The sequence below is a fragment of the Cygnus atratus genome, chromosome 8 (assembly GCF_013377495.2).
Source record: "Cygnus atratus isolate AKBS03 ecotype Queensland, Australia chromosome 8, CAtr_DNAZoo_HiC_assembly, whole genome shotgun sequence".
NCBI classification, from domain to species: Eukaryota; Metazoa; Chordata; class Aves; order Anseriformes; family Anatidae; genus Cygnus; species Cygnus atratus.
The window spans coordinates 11,032,110-11,054,832 of NC_066369.1; the positions used below are offsets into that span (position 1 = coordinate 11,032,110).

The 22,723-nt window shown below is 59.1% G+C and overlaps 2 protein-coding genes across 3 annotated transcripts; one reads left to right on the plus strand and one right to left on the minus strand.

The window, feature by feature from the left end:
- Nucleotide 1: 1 nt before the first annotated feature.
- Nucleotides 2–14,649, plus strand: STX6 (syntaxin 6). 2 transcript variants are annotated; one of them, XR_004777281.2, is made up of 9 exons: nt 5–99; nt 2,739–2,908; nt 3,517–3,611; nt 5,483–5,545; nt 7,198–7,320; nt 8,568–8,674; nt 10,281–10,375; nt 12,219–12,604; nt 14,012–14,649. XR_004777281.2 is itself a non-coding variant. In XM_035537605.1 (8 exons), exons 1-8 carry the CDS (start codon nt 8–10, stop codon nt 12,293–12,295), a joined length of 822 nt encoding a protein of 273 aa, XP_035393498.1. In that variant the 5' UTR covers nt 2–7; the 3' UTR covers nt 12,296–14,649. The 2 variants fall into 2 exon arrangements, 1 of the variants encoding a protein (XP_035393498.1); XM_035537605.1 differs by having other exon boundaries at nt 2–99; nt 12,219–14,649.
- An 861-nt stretch (nt 14,650–15,510) lies between these two features.
- On the minus strand, nt 15,511–21,973 carry KIAA1614 (KIAA1614 ortholog). Its single transcript, XM_035537435.2, has 10 exons — nt 21,898–21,973; nt 20,718–21,239; nt 20,197–20,260; nt 18,928–19,074; nt 17,388–18,496; nt 17,231–17,315; nt 16,897–17,086; nt 16,425–16,540; nt 16,155–16,339; nt 15,511–16,009 (listed from the first exon to the last, which is right to left on the minus strand). The coding sequence occupies exons 1-10, from the start codon at nt 21,971–21,973 to the stop codon at nt 15,816–15,818; spliced, it is 2,688 nt and encodes an 895-aa protein (XP_035393328.2). The 3' UTR covers nt 15,511–15,815.
- Nucleotides 21,974–22,723: the final 750 nt, after the last annotated feature.

Sequence of the window (22,723 nt, forward strand, 5' to 3'; positions counted from 1 at the left end):
GGCGCGCATGCGGTGCGGGGAGGGCGGCGCGGCGGCCGGGGCGCTCGGCGGCGGCGGCGCCATCATGTCGATGGAAGACCCCTTCTTCGTGGTGAAGGGGTGAGCGGCGGCCGGGGGGGGCTGAGGGAGGCGGGGGGCACCCGTCTGGGGCTGGGGGGGCGGGATTGGGGCTGGGGGGCGGGGAGCGAGGGTTGGGGTTTGGGGGTGGCGGTGAGGGGAAGGGGGAGGGTTGGGGGGAGTGAGGGTTTAGGGTTTTGGGGGGCTGCGAGGAGGAGGAAGGGGTGTGGGGGTGTCTGTGAGGGTTGGGGGGAGCGAGGGGTAGGGTTTGGGGGGAAATGAAGGGGAGGAAGGGGTGTGGGAGGTCGGTGAGGGTTGGGGGTGTAGGGGTTGGGGGGGCTCGTCATGGTTTTGGCACTAAAAATAAATAACTCAGTCCCAGCCAAACCCCTGACTGGGGGGCTGCGAGGGGAAAGGTGAGGGCTGGGGATGGGGGGGTCTGGGAGGGGGAGAAAAGGCTGGGAGGGGGTCTGGGAGGAGAGCAAGGGTTAGGGCTGGGGGCCTCGGTGAGGATGAGGAAGGGACATGGGGGCGAGGAGGGGCATCCAGCCCCACACCCCCGCTGCTGTCACCCCAAAGCCAGTCTCAGTCCCCCGGGATGCCCCACACACAGTCTCAGAGCCCCCCCCTCCATGCAGCCCTGTGCCAGGTGGACATTTGGGGCGCCCCTGCCCAAACTCCCTGCTGCCTGCCCAGGGGCTCTCCGAGCAGAAGGAGCCCCCGAAGGCAGCTCCGCAGGCACGGCCCGAGACGAGACGCAGGCAGAGGAGAGCTGGAGGTGTGCTTGCTGCAGGTGCAGCTCCTGGCACGCCGGTGTGGTGGCCCAGCTCCGAGCCAGGTGGCAATGACAAATGTCACCGTGCGGTGGGCAGCGTGGGGCTCTTTTCCAGGTCACCCCATCGCTGGGGGTGTCCCCAAAACGCCAGAGCCCAGTGTTCTTGGGGAGTGAGAGGATCAGGCACCAGGCTGGGGGAGAAACTGCAGGGAGGACAGTGGCACTGAGAGAAACCAAGCAGAGGAAAGCCTGAACAAAGGCAGACACAAAACAAAGGCGGTGGAGGCCGGAGGAGAGGAAAACCATAAATAACAGGGTGAAAGCACCTTAGCCAGCATCTAAAATTCAGCATGGAGCCACCTTCAGCTCGTGCTGTGCATTGGTGCCCTGCTCAGCATCAGGCTGGCACAGTGCTCAGGGCAGAGGGGAGCGGTGGGAACGGCCCAGCAAGTGTGAGAGGTGTGGGAAAGGCTGCTGGTGCAGCCAGCAAAAGCGAATCGCTGCCAGGTCGAGCTGGTGCTGGGGGAAAAAATAGGAATCTCCATGGGTGGGGAGCAAACGGCCTGTCAAACTTTCCAGAGAGATTCCCGTGCCGCAAGGGGAAGGACTGGGAGGGGAGAGGGGACCTTCTGCTGCTCCTGGCGTTAATTATTAGCCAGCAGATTGGGGTGGAAGGGGTTGGTGGTGGCTGGGCCCAGCCACATTGTGTTTAGTTTGCTTTCCTGGCGTTCTTAACTCCTCCCAATAGGACATCCAGCTTTGCTTTGAATTCCTGCTCGCAGGTACTTCCCCAAGTACGCTCAGGTGAAAAAACAACTTTTGCTAGCAAGTAGTGGAGGGAACAAAGCGCGCCAGATCCTTGATGCCAGCTGCTGACTTCAGGGCACTAGATGTAGCAGACGTGGAGACACAGATGTGCGAGAAGAGGAAGAACACATGTCATGGTGCAGAGAAACTTCTGCTTAGGCAACAAAACTGAGTGCTTCAGGCCATGGTGCAAGGTAGAGAGAGCTGCAGTCCTCATATCCCTGCAAGGGCTGGAGGGTGCAGACATGGTTCATCCATTCTGGGCTTCCCCCCATGGATAAACTCCTTTGCTGGGGATAAACACCTGCATCTTACCTGGATGCTGCGTGCAAGCTCTTGGGCTAGTGGCCACCTTTCCATGGGCTATCACAGCAGCGTATTAATTGTCTGCATCCCTCGTCTTGGCTCCCCCTGTACCTATAAACTGCAGCGTTTGTAGGTACAGATAATGGCACGTACCGACGGTTACCTGCTGCTCGCCCCACACCACGAATGCAGTGGTCAGTGCTGTCAGCAGAGCCGGCGTCCCCATGCCGTGAATGCGCTCGTCTCCAAAAAGCTTAGAGCAGCAGAAAAGACTTCTGTTCCCTAAGCCAGCGTAGTAGAGCTGTGTATTTTTTTTATGCTAAATTAAAATAAACAGTGCTGCACTCAACAGTCTGCCTGACTCTATTGTGGGGACGGGTTCCTGTAATTTTGTTTGCCCTTGGGGTATCCTGCTCAGGTAGTCAACAGTCTTTAGAGGAAAGCTGTTGAGAGGAATGCAAAATACTAATTGCCGAGGAGCAGCGTTTTTCAGACGCTCACGCTGCCCTGTCTTGCCTTCACGACACTCAGCAGAAACTGCCCCTAAAGAAGTAGCTCCTTTTGTTAATCGTGGGAGCTGACCTGGAAGTTGTTAGTGCTCATCACTCTGTGCTTCAACAGGAGGCCAGGTTGTCCAGTGGGTAAATCCTTATTTTACAAAATAAACTAAAGATGATTGAAGGAAAGATGTCTGGGAGGAGGCTGCGCTTCCAAACTCTTTTGGATGTGGCGCTGCCCCAGCATGACTGCAGATTGTAATCCCTTCACTTCTCTTTAATCACCACGACTGCAGGGAGGTGCAGAAAGCTGTGAACACCGCACAGGGGCTCTTCCAGAGGTGGACAGAGCTCTTGCAAGATCCCTCCATCGCCACACGAGAAGAAATCGACTGGACCACTAATGAGCTCAGGAACAATCTGCGGAGCATTGAGTGGGACCTGGAAGACTTGGATGAAACAATTAATATCCTTTCTGTGGTCCTTTGGAGGTTGGGGCATGCAGTTCCTGGGTTGTAATGAACAGCTGAGCACCAGTGCTTGCTAGTCATTACTTTGTGCAGAAATCAGGACTGTTTGGGATTGAATTTTGCACGTACCTCAGCTTTTCTCAAACGGCAAATGAGAAAGGAAGGCAAATGTGTTCAGCAAAAGGATTTCCCTCTGCCTTTTTGTTTTCCTTTTGACAAGGTATATTATAAGATGCTTTGTTCTAAAAAGCCTGTTGTGCGGTATGAATTTGGGTTTCTGTGTAGTCAGTCATACTCTAGGCTGGCTTCCAGAATTATTCCTTTTCCCTTGTGTTCAGCTGAACACTCCCGAAAGCGCTGCAGAGCACTGGAGAACCAAAAAAAAAGCAAGAGAGAAACCTCATGCTGGTGCATGCACTGTGCTGAGTGCTGCTGCCATGCTTTTTTTTAACTCCAGTGCCTGGTATTTTGCTAATGAAATTCGGGGAGAAGGCACAGCACGCTGGAAACGTGCTGCTTCATAGACTCCCTCCAAGGCAGTCGGGGTCGGTGTGTCTGTGTGTACTGAACACCACTGATGGGGACTCCTTGACTCATTTCCTACGCATCGTTGAGGCGAACCCTCGGAAATTCAACCTCGATGCAACAGAGCTGGGTGTCAGAAAAGCCTTCATCACGAGCACGCGGCAGGTGGTCAGGGTAAGGACCCGAGGGCCTGGGGGGGAGCAGAGGGAGCGGCAGGGGGGTGGTTAGGTGGTGGAAGGAAGGAAAGCTCGTGTCGGTGCTGAACAGGGGAGGAGAACAAGCCTGCTACCCCCCTGCTCTCAGCCTTCCTCTTCCCCAGTGCTCCCCTCCAGGGGCTGCTTGGATGGGGTCAGAGCAGCAACGGCGCAGGGTCCCCACTGCCTAGCGCACTGCTCTTGTACCGATGGACCTGGAAGCCTATAAAAATTGGAAAGGAAGACTCAAAACCCCTCTGCCTTGCAGGGGAAACTGCAGCCTCCCTTCAGAGGTAACGGAAGTGGTGACTGTCCTGTGCTCCTATCACTGGTTTTCAAAAACAGAGTCCACTTTGAACACGGACAGCTGTTTAAAGCCTGGTGTTACTTACGTGGTGACTTCAGCTTCCGACTGCTGCAAAACAGTCAAAACAACCATTAGCTCTATTTTTAACTCGGGGAAGATTTTTTTTTAGTTGAAGCTCACTCTCGAATACCAGTCCTTCAGAGGGAGGCAGGCCTGGCAAAGCTCTGCCTGCTGGGCAGCGGTTTCACACAGCTCAGTGCTGGAGGCAGCGTTGAAGAGAAGCTCAGTAGCACCTGCAGGAGCAGAGGTGTTTATTCACATAGTGGTTAGGGAGGATTCAGAAGCAAGAGGGGGATTTTAACAACTTGGTGGTAATAAATAGAGAAGGAAACATCTTCCCAAAAGCCCCCCTGCCTGGTAACACACTGTTAGTTAGGAAGTGCTCTCCCTGTTAATAGCTACGCTGAGCGTGGCTTACTTTCTGCTTTCCCTCATGATTTGGGTGTTCCTCCTCCACGAGCTGCACTGCTGTGGCTGGCAGCAAGCTTTTTATCCTACCTGCAGTCCTGTGGGCTGGATGCAGCTCTTAGGGTGTGCTGCCTGGGATCTGATTCTGAAAACACACCGGGTCCGGCAGCGGGCATGTGCTCGCCACCTTGCCCTTGGTGTAGTCAGCTCCCCAGACAAACAGGATGAGGCAAGCCTGCTTTACGGGTCCTCTTTTCCTGACTGAAAACTGCTGGCTAATGGGTTTTGGAGCAGCGTCTCTTGCTGTTAAATGAAATTCTTCAGTGGCGTTGCGCAGTTGACTTCCATTTTCCACGGGGGGGGGATTCACGATGCAAAGCAGCCTGTGCATTAGCCGCTGAGAAGTAACTGAGTGGGATCTGCTGCTCTGGTGACGTATCTCTGAACAGTAAAACGTACCTGGTGACATCAGAACTGTGCTGGTGGATGAGGTGGATCAGCCTAATGATCAGCATACGCTGGATCATATAAAAACCATAAAAACTTCACATTGTAATTGGTATCTTTCTGTGGCTAGCCATCTTTTACAGGAACTTGAGCAAAACGTAATTCATAAGAGACAAAACGTAGGCACAGTCAGAGAGGTTGCCACAGGGCAGGACATCTGTCTCGTCCTATGCAATATTAAACCCGATGCAACTGGGAATAGTGCAGGCTATAGGCTTCCAAGACATTCAAGAGCATAACTCTTCCTTACAGCCTATCAATAGGAACATTAGTATTACACAAACCATAGCCTTTCTGGCTGTAGCAGAACAGAACGAGTAGTAAATAAGGAATATTTTCAAGATACCCTATTGCCATTTATCCTGATATTAGTAAGACAATGAACCGCAGTGGAGCTTTTAACAACATCTTTCCAGACCCATCAAAACAGCATGTTTTCAAAGAAAATCTTTCTTCCTCCACTCCCCCAAAGAAAGCTTTTTGGTTATAGACAGCCTGGTAATCAAACTGAAGCTGCCTGTCATCTCAAATCTAATGCTCACGTACTACTTCTCTCTTTGAACAAACAGGAGATGAAGGATCAGATGTCAAACTCCTCCATGCAAGCACTGGCTGAAAGAAAAAACAGACAGGTGAGAATCAGAAATGGGCAAGTTAAGCAAATGCAGTGGCTATTTGGTACTTTAAAGAGCAAGGAGTATTTATCAGCTCTAGCACCTGTTATTTTTAAGATACGTGTTAGGTGAAACTTTAATTTCCACGTAGTCTGGGGTCCCACATCATAAGGTAGAGCGTATAGAATTGATTAAAACTCCCTAAAAGCTGTAATTGCAATATATATCCCGTTTTGCAGCTCATCCCCTTAAAACCATTTATTCTGGGAAGGGGCTTGTGTGCTGCAGCAAAGCTGTGTGTTTGAACCATGCCTGTCTTGCTGACCTGAGAGCGTTGGTGCTCGCAGGCACGTTGCTGCCCCCCTCCCTCAGGCCTGTCTGAAAGCAGTAAGTCACCACTCACCATCTGTCTCTGTCTTCAGAAATGGTTGTGTACAACCGTCAGCGTTGCATCACCCTGCAGAAAGGGGAATCTCCCTCGGCTTCAGGAGGAGCAGAGTCAGAATCCATGCCTGTAAATGTAGTCCTGTGCTCCGCTGTATTTAGGAGCCAGGACAGCACATACCCCTACGAATAGCTACCGCTCGTAATAGTTAACCGTGTAGGAAAACGGAAGAAGTTCAAGGAGTCTCAGGTTGTCTGCACTTGTAATCTAAGGAATAGGAACAGATGCAGCTTGTGCTTCTCAGCTGATGGGGAAACTGTAAGGAGATCTCTGAAATGACTCCCAGAGCTGCCTCTGTAAAAGTTGGCGTGCTGTTCATACAACAAACTTACCTGACTGCATCAGTCTTACCACTGGTGGCAAAAAGGACAAACTGCAGCAAGCTGCTGAGGCACAGAGCTGATTCCTGAGCCTTTTACAGGCTTGACTGAGGTGCTTGGCAAAAGGTGGAGAAGCAGAGTCCCTTACCCCCTTGCTCACCCAAGTCTGTAGCTGTCTCTGAGTTTTGCTGCTTTCCTTTCCTTTAAGCTCCTGCTAGCCGCAGGAGACCATATGGCCCAGCTCACGCGGCGACATCTGGTCAGGAAAACTGATTTCCCCTTGCCGCCTTCCTCTCCCTTCCCCAGCCCCTCGCCTTCCCTCCAGACCACAAAGCCCGAGCTGTGCTGGGCTGCAGCAGCTTTTCCAGCACGCCTCTGCGTCCAAGAGGCTGGCTTTCGGCTGCTGGTGACCTGACCCTCAAGGGCTGGGGCTGCCAAACAGAGGCCGTTCTGTGGAAGCTGCAGCAGAACTTCCTTCCAGGGCCCAGGCGCGCTCGGCTGGGAAGCCACGTCTCTGCTGGCTTTGCACAAGCCTCTCCATTGAGGTTGTAGAGCAGGTAGCAAGTGTGATCTGGTACGCTGGCAACTCAGCAGTGCGCCAGAGGAACGGGTAACCTGAATCGAAGAACATGATGCACAAACCTGCTTACGCTGTCTGTCGGTCGTGCTCCGGCTCTCCCGGTGCTGGAGCAGTGTTTCTGCAATATCAGGCCGCAGAGGTTTCCCACGCTGGCACTGCATTGTTTTAGTTTGTGCCAGCACTCCGAATAGCGATAGAGCAGGAGGAAAAGGATGCTGTGTGAGTGTGTACGGGAGCACTGCCGTGTCTGCCTTCCCGCTATGCCCTGTGGACGGACTGTGAGCAGGCACAGGGGTGTTGCTGAGGGGTCTCTGCGTCTGTTTAGGCACTCCTGGGAGAAAGCGGCAGTCAGAGCTGGAGCTCCGGACCTGACAAATACAGCCGTCTGGACCGGGAGCTGCAGTTAGCAAATTCACACTTCATTGAGGAGCAGCAAGCTCAACAACAGGTAAGGCAGCTGGCACCGTGCAGACCGAATGGCTCTGCCTGCCAAATGGGCGTCACGGGGATGGGGGGCAGGCTGCAGGAGCCAAAAAAGAATTCCAGTCCTTGGCTGGTCTGGATCCAGGAGCCTGACAGCCGGCGTCTTAGCTTGCAGCATATCCCCGTGCGTGTGTTCCATGTACGGTGCAGCTTCGGATGTATCTTGGCACAGTTTTTAACCACTGAGGCTTCAGTCTTCTGCTACATACAGAAGGCAAACAATCTGGAAGCTGTAGTCTGTGAAGTTTCAGTAGTGCAAGGACTGCCGAAATCCTCGGGGAAGTAGAAAGCTTGCAGCCAGAAGAGCGCACATTTCTTACACAACTTCCCCTCGCTAAAAAACGAGCTGGCATTTGCTGTTGTTTGCGCGCATCTTCATCAGAACAGCGAGGGAGCAGGAGCACGTGGCTGCTTCCTCTTCCTGCCTTTGTCAGCATGAGATTCGTGAGAAAGCCTGCGCGAGGGCTTTGCGAGAAGCCCTGGCAAGGTGCTTCCCTGGAGCCGGGGGAGTTTGCCTGGAGCAGTGCCCGAGCAGCACAGACCCGCCTGCAGCAGCCCACCCAGGCACGGGCCCTTAAATAGGCCACTCTGCGGAGGCAGCAAACTGCTGAAGCTCCTGACACTCACCACCACCCCGGCTTTCAGGCGAGTTTTACCTAGTGACTGGAGGAAGATAAATAGGCTCAGAAGTAGGTAACTAGGGTAAACCGAATCCTCAGCGTGATCGTGCCCTGAAAGTGACTTAAAACATCAGCAGACCTATTCCTGTGGCACGCTGAGAACCAGACTTGTTATTTTTAGCTGGAGAAGCTGCGACAGCCTCGGACTTGCGTTAACCCCTTGTTAACTGCAGCGTGCTCTGGGTTAGGCACCAGCACGGCTCCTGCTGCAGGCAGCAAAGCTGGAGGAGGTTTTGCTGGCCAGGTCCTTCGGCTTTACAAAGCCATCTTGGTGGTGAGTGCAGCAGGGAGGGAGCGTGGCTAAGCTGAGGCCGAGTTTGCAGGCACGGTAGGGGAGACTGCAGCCAGCTGTGCTGCAGGAAGGCTGGGGAGGCTCTGCTGCTGCCGCCACTTCTCAGGCATTTCTTAGAAATACAGTCCTGGAGCCCTAGGTCTGTTCCAGGCACCACAGTGGTGATTGTCCCTCCACCTGAGCAGCTGGCCCTGATGCAGCAGACCTGTAATCACCCGTTCCCTTTCTCGTTGCCCCCAGCTGATCGTGGAGCAGCAAGATGAGCAGTTGGAGCTGGTCTCTGGCAGCATCGGGGTGCTGAAGAACATGTCGCAGCGCATCGGCGGGGAGCTGGAGGAGCAGGCAGTGTAAGTGGGAGACGTGGCACCAAAGGGTGTGGGGCTGGCTGCGGCACAGCTGGGGGTCCTCAGCACAGCTGGGGGTCCTCGCTGCCACACCTCTGCCCCGGTTCAGTCCCTGAATTTCCCAGTCCCTCGGGCAGTCTCTCCTAGCTCGTCCCCTCCAGCACCCTAGACTGCCTTTGATTTCAGGCAGCAGAAAGCATTTCTTATTGCAGCCTGCGAGGATCCAACCACAGTCTTGTTGCTTTGAAAGCCTGCACCTGGGGCAGGTTTAGCTGCCAGTTTACCTTGCCTTCTCTCTTACTCTTCTTTTAAACACCACCCTTAAGGCACGCAGTAATGCTCCTTGACTTCAGGCAGCCAGCAGTACTGAGCAGATGAGGGCGGGCACTGCTCTAGTAGGGATACTGGGTGCTTTCCCCCTCCGCAGGGTTTTGTGCTACCCATGGAAAACTGCACGGAGCTGCATGACCCGGGAGCTCAGAGCTCTGCCGTGCCAGCCTTAAAACATGCAGCACAGAGCTGCGTTCATAGCTAAAGCTAAAAATAACCCTCACCCACACAAAGGGTTAAGGGATAGCTCACAAAGTCATTTGTATCCACCCATTTACATACAAATTAGATTTCTTTCCCTGTGCATGTCCTTTGCAAACAAGAGCATAAAGTTGCCAGGTATGCAGACTAACAGAGACACCTGGAGGGTTCGTTTGGCTGATGGGAGGCCGGAGGGCGATGCCCCATGTGACGTGATGTCTCTGGTGGACAGGAGGAACTTTAAACCACCTCCTGTAGGAATTCCTGCGAAGCAGGTCAGTGTGGTGTGTCCGTTTCTAGATTTCCTCCTAAGCGATCAGTGCTTGCTAGACAGCAGCAGATAATTAAGGCAATACAAGTTTTACAACTCCTTGTTCTCCACCAAGAGAAGGTTTAACAAGTGCCCTAGAACTCCAAATGAAGGAAGCTGTCCTTTTAAACGCGTTAAGCTTTAAAGTCCCACTCACTGGAGATGAGTGGGATAGCCGTGATGCTGGATGTGCTCGTCTGTCTTCAAGTGGGTTCTTGGCACTAACAAAACGCAGCTTCAGAAAGGCTTCCAGATCATTGCAGCTGCTGTGTGGAGGAACTGGAGGGGTAACTTCCATACAGAGCTTAAAAGCACCCTAAAAGCTATTGCAAATCCCATTCCTCTTTGATATGTGACTGGTACAAGATTTTAGCTTCAACTGCAAGCCCTGAGAAGGGATTTAAAGCCCAAACTGGCACCTAGATCTCGCCATTCTCTGCTAATCGTGGATTATAAACGAGACTTTCCTCTTAAAAGGAGGACCCCTGCACACACTCCTCACCCTGTAGATACGCACAGAGTTCTTCTCTGAGCACTTAGGGGGACCAGACCAATGCGTGTCCCAAATGACTTCTCACTTTCCACCACAGCAGAGCTGCTGCTCCAGTTGTCGTCCCCGCTTTGGGTGCTGTCAGGAAACCAAGCTGCTGGGCTTTTCTCTGCACTGATCAGCTTGGCGTTTTGCTCAGCGTATGCGGGCACGCCGAGCAGCTCTGGAGGCACATGCGGCTTTGCTTGGTGACGAGTGCCGTGCTTCTCTGTCCCCAGGATGCTGGACGACTTCTCCCACGAGTTGGACAGCACTCACTCGCGGCTCGATAACGTCATGAAGAAGCTCGCAAAAGTGTCTCACATGACGAGCGGTAGGTCCTGGGAAGTGGCTTCCGGCCCCAGAAGGGGAGAGAGAAGTGCTTGGGTTTTAGGGCTGGGGCGCTGCGTGCTCCCACCCACCCAGAGCCGAGCAGAGGGGAGGGAGCAGCTCTGGGTGCACAGAAGGCTGGAGACGGGGATGACTTCCAAAGCTTGCAGCTGCTCGTGCCCAGACACTGCTCTGCAGCCTGTCCTCGGCCTTTGTTTTATTTACAGATGCCTTTCTATTTATGTTGTTACTGCTGCAGTGGGAAAATCCCCTTCACAGAGGATAGGAGGGAAGGCTCTGCAGCCTCCTCCGCTGCTTGCACGTTTCCCAGGCCACCTGCTGAGCAAAAGCTTTCAAGGTGGCATAAAACACTGCCACCGTGTGTGCGTGGCTCCCCCCCCGCTGCCGAGCCCCGTTCCAAACCTCGCCTGCCCTTAGGCTGCTGGCGCCAGCCCTGCAGACGCGGGGACTGTCGGCGTCTCTCAGCTGATGGAGGAAAGAGGCGAGATTTCTGCGCCGGGTGAGGCCGAGCCCGTGAGAAAAGCCCTTATAAGGCTGCACCCGAACCTGGTGGGCTGGCGGCTGGCCGGGCGCCACGGGCAGAGCAAACAGGAAGCTCCTGCCTGCCGGGAAGTCCCCGCCGCCTGCCTCCGTTGCCCCTCTCAGTGCTCGTGTAGCTGGTGGAGGCAGCAGCGAGAGAAGAGAAGTCTGCTCTGCGGGACTGGGCTGGCCAGGGAAGTCACAGGGTTGTGGAAACAGGGCCCCATCCACAGGCTCCGCGACAGCACAACCGCTGGCAGATGTTGTGTATCGCCCCTGTCCTCTGGGAAAAACGCTTCCATCGTTGCCGAGTGCTTCAGACAGCTGTGAGAGAGCATTGCTGCTGCGGCTGGAGTCACAAAGTGACAGGACTGGCTGGGAGGGCTCTGTCCCAGCTCTTGCACCACCACCCTGCAGGGGCTTTTGTGCTTCTGCCGTTGCAGACGTAGCCGCGGCCCGGCAGCAGCTGCGCAGCCTCGCGTCCCACCCCCAAAGCCCGCTGCAGACAGAGCTCATCCGGGGAGAGTCAGGCACCGCGCAAGTAATGTGGCTTCTGCGGTGCAGCCCCAGCTCGCATCGTGACCATTGCTGGTGCCAGGAAGTCGGAGCCGAGCACGAATCCAGATGGGGGGAAACTTTCACCGTGGGAGCAAAACGGTGTCAGACGTCGTAGAGCAGCAGTACGGGCTGACGGTTTAACTCTGTAAAAGGCATTAGGACATTTTTCCAGAAGAAAGCCAAAGTTGCTCTGGTGGTGCGCTGAGCGCCCTGGAGCAGATCCCAGAGGCGATGCAGTGTGGAGCATCTGCAGAGCATGCACAGGGGCTGGCAATTTGCAGAAGAAATGCTGGGGAAAACTCATTCCTGGCACTTCTAAGGGGAGCTGCAGCAAGCTCTTCCCAGCAGAGCTTTTTAAGGAAGCTTTCACTGCCCCCTTCTTTTTCCTCTAGCAAACAGGGTTACTCCACAAACAAGCAGCAACACAGCAGCCCTCTGCTTGTTCTTCCTGATCACTTTTGGACCAGCTTATCAAGTCTGCTTGAACGTGACTGGGGAGAAACCTCAAAACTGCACAACTGTCCCAAAAAACAGCAGCATCCTGGAGACCAAACGCTGTCACCCCGTGGACTGTAGTGATGAGCCTGCAGGGGACGTGCTGCTTGTCCTGCTGTTCCAAGAGCTGCTCCTTCAGCATTTATGGCTTCTTTAGCTTAAATTGGAGTCCTAGCAGTACAGTGAAGAAAAGCTCTTCCCCAGCTTTCCTTCTGTGTTAAAGTAGGGAGACTGACTCTTCCTTTTTCTTCCAGATCGACGGCAGTGGTGTGCGATTATCGTCCTCTTTGTCATCTTGCTGGTGGTGCTCATCCTGTTTTTCGTCCTGTGATGGACTGAACTTCCTCGGACGCCTCTTCTCCATCCCCCCACCCTTATAGCATGGGGAAATGAAACTCTCAGTGTTTCCGTCCGCCCAGAGATCCCCGTCAAGAAAACCTGCACCTGGCTCTCACCGTTCTCCTCCAAGGACCAAGGCTTGGCTCTGCCCACTCTCACCAGGCCCCGGCGAGGGCGGAAGGAGGACAGGAGCAATTTGTGGCTCCCCCACATCATCGAGCTGCCTCCTTTACCCGGTGTGGTGTGATCTGGACCCAGGCAGCCGGGGGGGGACTTCACCACTGCGCTTCGCCCCTCGCAGGTATGAGCCAGTCGCAGTGGTCCCGTGTGGACACAGAGCAGTGAGCCCGGGGGGGCGCAGGGGGAGGAACCCTTTCACCGAGCATTACAAACTGCATCGCCAGCCCGGGGGTGCTCGCCAGCCAAAAAAGCATTACGGGGAGGAGCAGAGCAGGGCCGTGAAACCCGACGTGAATACGCACCCACGGCCCGGCTCAGCGCCGCCCCGATAGCACCGAAACACTGCAGTGCCTGCAGCAAGGCATTCGCCTCCCAGACCCCTTGGCAGGAGCTCACACGCTGCAGGTAGGTGAGCTGTAGGTGTAGTGTCCTGCCATCGGCAAGAGGGGAGCGATTGGAAACCCCGCAGCTTTAATCTTGGGTCGCTGAGAGCTGGCTGCCGACCGTTCGCCCGAGGCTGGATTTCTTAAAGCTTTTAAAATCACCTCCTTTGTTATACAGGCCTCTAAAGCTCGTTGACTGATGCTTTCTTTGCCCTTGTATGACTGAGTAACTGCTTCTGTTTAACAGCTGCTTCCCTTTGGCAAGTGATTTGTCAGGTCTGAAATAACTTATTTTTTTTAAGGAAAAAAACTTTAAAGATTTTTTGATGACCATTTGAGCCACATTCTTTCTGCAGATGCAGGACGCATTCTCAGAGGAATGGAGCTTAACTACGTATTTTAAGTGCATATGAACTTGTAAATAGGATGTCTTAATTTTTCCCAACTGATATTTTTTTGGAAACTTCCGTTGTAAGCAACCAAAAGCCAGGAAACTCGAAGCTAGGTCACGCTTCTGTATGACTCCCCAGTCCTTTTGTTACCTTTGGGTTGTTTGTCACCCAGATTGTCTCGGCAGTGGTGAATTAGGATTTAGCCAGGTAGGCGATACCAAAATGAAATGAAAGCTGACCCTGGCAGTATTACTGGGGAGAAATACAGGTTTTGTGCCGCAAACATTGACTACAGGAATATGGGACGGCTCTTCTGGAAAGAAGAAACTTCTTACTAAAGCCTGCTCCCATATTTAAGGGTGTTTTTTTTCAGAAGGGAAAGACACCAAACGCCAGGCTGACTTACACCTTCCATCTGGCTCTCAGATGGGGCCGGGGGAGGAAGTTAGCTGGTGCTGACACTAAGATTTCTGCTGAAATTGCAGACCAGGCCCCCAGAGTCATACTCCTGAGAGGGAAACTCACCACCTAGACCGCTCTGCCGCCTGGGAGGCTCAGCCCGGGCTGGACACTGCTCCCCCAGCGGGGTTTTTGGCTCTGTTGAGGCGCCTGCGTGGTCGCTCCTTGCAGGCACACCGGTGGCACAGTGCCTTTCGCTGCCGTGCCAGGGCGGCTCCTCCTGCATCGAACGCACACGTGCCCTTCACGCCAGGCTGCACGGCTGACCGCGGCGGTTACTCTCTATCATTGCAGAGCATCTCGTTGCTTTTGGTTACGCTGTAAGAAACACGTGCTGTCTCCTTTCCAAGGCTGGCTATCGCAGTGGCTGCGCTTGGGCTCGATACCTCTCTGAGAGTAGGTTTCCCCAGAGGTCCGTGGTCATCCTCCGGGCACGGGCACCACACGGTGCTGCTGCTGTCCCCGCCAGCCTTGTTGTTACGGAGGGGATTTGCGCCCGAGCACCTGGGGCTGCTCACCCTCGCTGTGTGGGACTGACAACGGAGCTGTGCCCGTGGGACTGCCTCCTGCACAGCGCGAGAAGCCGGCTCCGAAACGCGCTGGGGAAGGAGAACGCCGCCACGCCGACCTGCCCCCGCTGTCTGCAGGAATTGGCGCTCCTCCGTTCCCCACGTTATTTTCAGCACGGTCGTGCAGCCTCCAGGAGCAGCTCCTGATGCTCCACGCAGGACCACGCTCTCCTCTGCCCAGTGTGCTGCCGGAGGGCAGCCCAGCCGTGGCGCTCGTGCGTCTGTCCCAGCGTCACTGCTACCCAACCGGCTGCGGGCCGTACCCCCTGTACGTTTGCTTTTCCTGTTGGTGGTGGTGCTCCCCTCCCTTGCTGCTAAATAAACGCGTTTCTGCTGCCCGGCGTGTTGCAGCAGAGGAACTCACTGGTCGCTCTTACAGTAACCCTTGCTTTTGGGGGGCATGTGGGGGGGGTCTCCACCTGCCCAGAGCCGGACTGCAGCAGCTGGATCCCACGGGTGGCTGGCAGCGTGCACCAAGGGGGGAAAAGCTCCTGCCAGCACCTGCGGGTATTGGCCCCCCTGGTTCTCAAGGCACAAGCAGCATGCTGCGGCAGGTGAACGCCGCCCAGCATTTCCTCCTGCCCTCCGTCCAGCAGCAGCCACAGGCACGGGGTGTTTGAGGCGAGGAGCTCTGCCGATTGCGTGCACTTCAGCGCAAGACAGCCCCGGTGTGCAGCAGCACCCTCACCCCAACACATCCTCACCCCGACGCATCCACCTGCCTGCTTTCCTCCTGCGCCCCGTTGCTCCACGCACCAGGAGGGTGCTCTCAGCCCCGAGCCCCCCGGCCTCCACAAGGAAGGGGCTCGTTTTGCTCCTGAGGGGGTTGGAAAGAAAGCTCTGGGGGCAGCCAAACCCCAGCACTGTCACCATTGCAACACAGATGGAGGTGAGTTAGAGTGACCAGGCCACAGGAAAACAGGCGGCAAAGACCCAGAGCCCAACCAGAGACCTCCCGTGTCACCCTGCTGCCACACCACAGCCAGGACACTGCGGTCGCACACCTGGGGGGGGGGGGCTCAGCCCCACGTGAAGGCATCCACATCCCCCCTGCACCCACCGGCAGCCCCACGTGGCTGGGACATGTTCCCCCACCGCCTGTCCCCTCCAGGCCTCTCAGCCCGCATAACCCCAGCCCAACCACGCCACCTGCCAGCAGAGGGGAAAAAAAATTGTTAACGTTTTTACGTGTATATAATATATATATATATATATTTATATGCATAGATTTTTTTTTTTTCACTTTGAAATAATTTAAAAAGAAACCCACCAGCCCATGGGTGGAGGTTTCCAGCTCTGGCAGGGAACCCCCTGGGGGCAGCTCCTGGGGACGCTGGTGGTGCCCTGGGGCAGGCCCTCGGTCCTGCCGTGCCCCCGGGGACCCACGCACCGCACATCGCCGGGCCGCTCACGGTCCCTTTGTCAGTGAGGTCCACGGCGAGACCCACGGCTTTGGAAATGTCCAGAGACGCCTGCAGGCCACCCTTCTCCTCTTCCTCCCGCCGGGCTCCCCGGGAGCCGTGCCGCTGCTACCGGCGGGCCGGGCGCTGCCTGAGCACGCGGAGGGACAGGCTGTCGGCGCGGAGCAGCAGCTCGCGGATGCGGGCCAGCCCCAGGCCCGACACGGCGGCCCCGTTGACCTGCAGGATCTCGTCGCCCACGCCCAGCAGCCCCGCGTACAGCTTGGCCGTGCCGGCGTCCGACATCTCCTGCACGTAGACGCCTGCGGACGGAGGCAGGGGCAGGTGAGCCCCGAGCTGGCACGGCTCAGCTCACAAACACAATTTAACCAAAATAATAATAATAAATAAATAAATAAATAAAAAACAACACGTGATTTTTGCACAACTGGGACAGCCCCACGGTACCTGTGTCGGGCCGGCCGTGCCCGGAGGTGAGGCGGAAGCCGAAGGAGCCGTGCGGGGGCCGCTGCAGCTCCAGCTGGCTGGTGCCGTCGGGGAACACCTCCACCACGCGCCCCACCGTGCGCGGCAGGTCGGGCGTGCCGATGTCCTCCACGCTGAGCGAGCGCCGCGGCCCCGAGGCCCCCGTCCTGCGGGGAGAGGGGTGAGCGGAGACCCCGGGGCACCGCGGCCAAGCGCAGGCCGAGCACGGTGACAGCCCTGTCCCCGTCCTACCTGTCCCTGGGCCCCGGCTGGGGCAGGAGGTATGCGCTGGCGCGGGGCGCCTTGCCCAGGAGGGCGTGCAGGCTCTGGGCAGAGGTGGCTTTTCGGGGCTGGCAGAAGGGTGACACCTAGTGAGGCGTGCCCGGCTGAGACGTGCGGCACCGGCACCCCAACAGCACCAGAGCCCTCCCAAATCACCGCGGTTTGAGCCCCTCGCCACACCAGGACAACTGCCAGGGTGAGGTGGGAAACACAAGCCATTCCCCAAGCTGAATTACCCCATCTGCCCTCCCAAACCTGCTCCTCCACCCCTTTCCCACCCACCATTTCCCATTTGCCTCTCGGCATTTCGCACCCATGGGACCCAAGACGTGTGAGCACCCCTGTGCTCTCCCAAAGGCAACAAAACCCCAGCTCCCCCAGCCCCGCTCTGTTGCAGTCCCCAACGCCCCCCCCCACACACACACACAGCATTTTGGCTCACCAGGGACTGCAGCGAGGGCGATTTCTTCATGCCGGGGCTGCTGCTGGGGGCCGGGAGCTGCTCCATGCTGTAGCAGTGGAAGCGGCCCAGGCGCTGCTTGGTGCTCTGGCTCAGGCTGCTCAGGAGCTTCTTCAGCCCCGAGGACGCCGAGGCGCCGCTGCCCTTGCGGCTCACCGCCCGCGCCGGCTCCCTGCAGGGATGGGGATGATGCCCCACGGTGTTTAGCAGCGGCTTGTCCCCAGAACAGTCACACACAGCCCACAATGTGATTTTGGGGAGGTGCGGCAAAGTACCCACTGCCTCGCACCCAGTGCCAGGCATGCTCACCACTCACCCAGGTGCTGTGCTCCCGTCCTGCTGCACCCTGGGTGTCCCGGCAGCATCCCCAGAGGGTTCAGACCCAGGCTGTGTCGGTGCCCCTGCAACCACAGCGCGATGTTGGGTCCCCAAACCCACCAGACACCCCAGCACCCCCTGCCCCCAGCTCTTACCTCCTCCTGTCCCCGGGCTGTCCTGCCCGCGGGTGTTGTTGCAGTTGTTGGTGGACAAGGCACGGAGGGGGCTCCCCGGGAGCCAGATGGGGCTGCAGGGACCCCGCCGCTGCCCCGCGCCCTCGGGTTTGGGGGAAGCGCCCCCAGCATCGGGCTCCAGGCACCGGCGGCTGCTGGTGAGGTTTTTCCTGCAAGGCACCTGGGAGCAGGCTTTTCTGGTGCTGGTGACGCCAGTGACGGGGGGCGCAGGGACACGGGAACCCCCCGCTGGCTGCGAGGAGGGGGCTGGGGGCTCGCCGCTGCCCGGTGCCTCATTGGGGTCCCCCCCATCCCGGCTGCCAGAGGGTGAGGGGCAAGGTGCCCCCGAGCCCACAGCCCCAGCCCGGGGGCTGCTGGCCACGCTCACCCCCTTGCCAGCCCGCGCCTCCTTCTGCGCTGGGGCCCGGGGGGCCCGGTGGCCACGAGCCCGGGGGTCCCGGTGAGCCCGCAGGTGGGGGCTGCGGGGTCCCACCTCCTCGCTGTCCGTGCGGCAGCTGTCGGAGGTGTCGGTGCTCTCCAGCGCCGAGTCCACCTCGTCGGTGCGGTGGACATCCCCGATGTAGGTCTCCTTGATCTTCTCGGTGTGGATGCGCTGCCGGGAGGGCAGGATCCAAAGCGGGGACCCCCCGGGACCCAGGGGCCGGGATTTGGGCTCTGCCTGGGCAGCTCCAGGCCCTCCATGCTCCCGTCCACGAGCCACGGGGCTGCTTTCGGCTGGCTCGGCGGCACCGAGGAGAGAGCCACAGGCTCGGCACTTGCCCCCGGTGGGGACGTCACCGCCCCGGGCTTTTGCGGGGCCGGCTCCATCCCCTGGCTGCCCACGGGCTTCGCTGCCGGCACGCTCCAGCGCCGAGCCCAGCGGCCGCCGGTGCCGCAGGCGCTCCAGGTAGCGCACCTCGGCGTCGCGGGCGGACTCGTCCTCGAAGCGCACGCGGGACGGGGAGGGTCCCCGCGGCCGCCGGGGCCCGCAGCTGGACTCCCCGCTGGACGAGTCGCTCAGGCTCCCGCCCGCCGGCCCCTCGCCCTCCCGCGGGGCGAAGCTCGGCCTCGGCGTCCCGCTGGGCTCCCTGCTGCGGGGACAGACGGGCGGGTGGGCGAGCTGCCGGGGCTGCCCGGCGCAACTCCTCGGCCTCGCTCAGCTCTCCCGCGGGACGAGGCGCGTGGTTAACCAGCACCGAACGCGGTGACCCCACACACGGCCTCCTCACCGCCCTCCGGCACCGAGCCTCCACCGGGGAGGCAGTGCGTGCCAGCCGGGAAACTCAACTCTCCTGCACAAACAGTGCCTCCGCAGTGCCTTAAAACAACCACGAATCACCCCAAAAATATCCTGCAGCAAAGATTGGACAGGTGGCCAAGGGGGGGGTGCTCCTGGGGCAGGGAGGACAGGGTGCAGTCGGTGGGACCCTGGCCCTGCACGTGCACTCTTCGCAAGCACGCCTGCGGGTTTTACGTGCTAAATCCACGTGCAACACCCCGCTATCACAGATTTGGGACTCACCTGGGGCGCGGGGCGGCGGGGAGGAGGAGGAGGTCGTGGCTGGCGCGCAGCGGGTTCGTGCGAGCCTTCATGCGGGCGCGCTGCAGCAGCTGCTTGGCCTGCTCATGGCGCGGGCTCAGCTCGAGCTCCTGCCCGGGAACAAAGGCCCTGGGGGGTGGGGGGGCAGCGGGGGGAATTAGCGAAAAATAACAGGGATTAGAAGTGGTTTAGCCGTGACGACGCAGCTCCGCAGGGAGGAACCAGGGCCCAGCCTCCCATTGCAGGGGACACCCCTGCGGGCAGCCCCCAGCGCTGCTGCACCCGTGACAGCAGCCATCTGGGGGGGCTCAGCACCAACCCCGGGGTGCTGGAGCCGCACCAGGGGCATCCCAGAGGTGTGTGGGGAAACTGAGGCAGGCGCATCCCCAGCCCCAGCCCGGCAGGTTTGGGATGATGCCCCCGGCCCTGCTCCCCTCCCGCTGTGCACCGGGGGCTTCCCTGCCCCGGGGGGGGACCCGCAGCTCCCCGAGGGCATGGCCCCGCTCCCGCGCTGCCCCTGCCGTTGGCCATGGCCCTAATCCCCCCGATTAAAATAATCAGCTCGGGCTGTCACTTCGGGGAACCCGGCGTTAACCTATTCGAGGCAGGAGCACAGCGGCCCTTGGGAATCCCCCCTCATTCCAAGCTGGGGGGGGGGGGTCCGATCCCCTTCACCCCCTGTTTTGGCTGCCCCCATGGGCATCCCCAGCTCTCAGCCTTGCACCCACCAAGCTTCAGCTGCCAGAGTGCTGGAAATTTGATAATTGCCATAGAGGCGTGTTTTCACCCCAAACTGCTGCCCCCATCCAGCCTCTCCCCCCGGCCCAGCACAGCCCCCCCAGCACTGCCCCCCCAGCCCAGCTCACCTGCCCATCCCTCCCCGTATTTTTAGCCCACAACGCCAGGGTTTATCATTAGGCCAACAAGATTACGTGCTCCTGCCTCCTCTAAGCTCCTAAGCACCTGCGGCAAATTTCTGCCCCGCTCCCCTCTCCTCCCCTGCAGGACCCCAAGCACCCAGCACCACACTGCCACCGGCCTCGCACCCAGCGCCGCACAACGCTGAAATCCCCCAAGCTGGAAGGGACTCACGAGGATCAAATCCAGCTCCTGGATCCCCACAGGACCACCCAAAACCCAAACCAAGCCCCATGTTTCACCAAGCTCCCTGATGCACCGCGGGGCCCCCAGTTTCCCCCCCCCCCAGCACCTTCTGTTCACCCCCAGGTGAAGCCTTTGGGGCCGACCCACCTGCAGCCCTCGGCGTCCTGCAGCGAGACCCCCGAGTCCCAGTCCCCATCGCTCGCCAGCACCTCTGGGTTGGGAGGAGAGGGAAAGGTGTCAGTCAGAGCCCCCAGCCCCTTACTAACCCCCAGCCCCCTGAGGTGAGCACCCCGTTCTGGGGGACAATTCTCCGAATTTCAGCTCCCGAGAGCCCAGGGAACCATTTCAGGACCCGGGGCAGCCCCGTGCAGGGCGCATTGGCAGGGATGGAGACCGTTAAGGCGTGCGCTTTGGAAGGAGAAATGAATTCCCTTTTCTGGCACTGCCTTGCACAGGGAAGAACCTAAAAACCTCAAAAACCTGAGGAATTGGGGCAGGGGTCCCTCAGCCCTGCTTTTATCGGGGCAATTTCCCCCCGCTGGCCCCGATGCCTGCATGAGGGCCAGGAGCATGCGCCCCAGCCTGCTCGAAGCCAGCCCCACGGCCTCCCACTGCCTCCACAGAGGCGTCGAGGAGGATCCGATCCCTCCCTGAGCCCCGGCACTCACCGTGCGCCGAGCCGGCCGCCGCCAGACCCAGCACCTCCTGCAGCAGCCGCCGGTTCCTCTCCACCCGCTCGGCCAAGGAGAGCGGCTCCCAGCCTGCCACCGCCCCACCGCCATCCGCTGCTGGGGGGGCACCGCCCCGGGACCCCTCCTTGGGGTGCTGCTGGCTCCCCCCCGGCACCCTCCGTGTCCCCTGGGTGCCGTGGGGGGGCTCCGGGGGCTCCCCGGCGTCCAGCAGCCCGTCCGTCAGGTAGGTGCGGAGCTGAGCCCGTGGCTCCGCCACCGCCGCGTCCATCCCGGGCTTCCCCCTGCGGGGCCGGGGCTTTTTGGGCGAGGGGCGCTCGGGGGGAGCGCTGGTGGTGGTCGTGGGGGCCCCCGGCCGGCCAGCGCCCCGCTTCTCCTTCAGCGCCTTCACCTTGCTCTCCAGGACGGCGTGGGGGCCCCGGGGGGGCTCGGGGCGCTCCGGTGATGCCGGGGGCCGTGGGGCTCGCCCCGGCTCAAGGCGCCGGCCCCCCTCCATGTGCCCTGTGGGGAGAAAGCGCGTGAGAATGCAGCCAGGGCATGCACACGTGCCCCGGCACATCTCTGCATCCGAAACGGAGCGGAAGCGAGGCTACGGCCCCGGGGAGGCGCGCAGGGGAACACCATCACCCAAACACGATGCCAGGCAGGGAAGCAGCACTTTCTGAGCCCCACCGGAGCCCCAAAGCCCCCGCAGCAGAAATCCCACACAAGCAGCACCTTGCCGAAGGCGCCAGCAGTGCGGCAGCAGCCGCAGCCCGCAGCTCGCCGTGCCCCCGCAGCCCCCAGGCTCGCACCTCTTGGCCTTGTGATCCCAGCGGCCCCCGGGTGCTGCCGCCCCCCCCTGCGCCCCCCAGGCCAAGCCCCCAGCATGGCCACGGGACCCCCCCGGGGCTCCCTGTGTCCCCTGGGTGAGCCGGACCCCGCTGCCACCCCCCGGGCACGGGGAGCAGAGGGGACGGGGTGTGCGGGGTCCCCGCAGAGCGGCGGCAGCGGGAGGCGAGGGCCGGGCTTACCCCCGAGCATCAGGAGAGGGCCGGGATAGAGGGAGGAGAAGGCGGAAGAGGGGAAGGAAGCAGGGGAGGAAATTAAAAAAAAAAAAAAAAAAGGAAAAAAAAAAAAAGAAAGGCAAACCAGCAAATCCCGGCCCCTTCAGCCCAGCCCCAGCTCCGCTGCTTGGCCGGCCCTGCCTCCGCCTGGGCCTCCTCCTCCTCCTCCTCCTCCTCCTCCTCCTCCATGCCGGGGCTCCCAGCCAAGCCCTGCACAGCCCCAGCTGCCGGAGCCCTTCCCCGGATAACCGATGGTCCCAAAGGGTGACGCCAAGCCCGGAGCGGCCACGGGGCCACCCACAGCCCTTGGGGACGTGGTGGCCCCACAGGGAGGAGAAACCCTACACCCACACCCCGTGCCAAGGCCCGGGAACCTCGTCCTTTGTTTGTCCAGCCTGGGAGGCGAGCGGAGGGCTGGGATGCTCCGCACCCCCATCCCCCGGGTGCCTTCTCTGCCAGCGGGCTGAAGGCCACCAAACCCCGCGGTGTTGGAGCATCCCCTGCGAGCATCGCTCCTTTGTGGATGTGCTCCGAGGCCAAATCCTACCCTGGCCCCGCGGCGAGCTGCAGCCACGTATTAGCACCCCAAAAGCCAGCTTGCACCCCAAGAGGGCTCACCCTCCGTGCTGGAGCACCAAAACCCCATCCCCATCCCAGAGACCCCCCAAAAACCCACCCTGGCTGGGGCAGGAGCCAGCCCCGGGGGCACCGCTTACCTGGAGGCAGCGGGGCCGCCGGCCCCACGGGGACCAAGGGGAGCTGTGGGGTCCATGGGCGTCCCGGCCCCGCTCCCGGGCCACCGCTTTAAGCTGCGGCTTTTGATATTTCTGATTGGTTTCATAATCCCGATCAAAAGGAAATGGGCAGGATTATGAAATTGTTTTAATCCTCCCGGCTCCCGCCAGCACGAGCGGCGAGAAATCGCGGTTATCTTCTTAA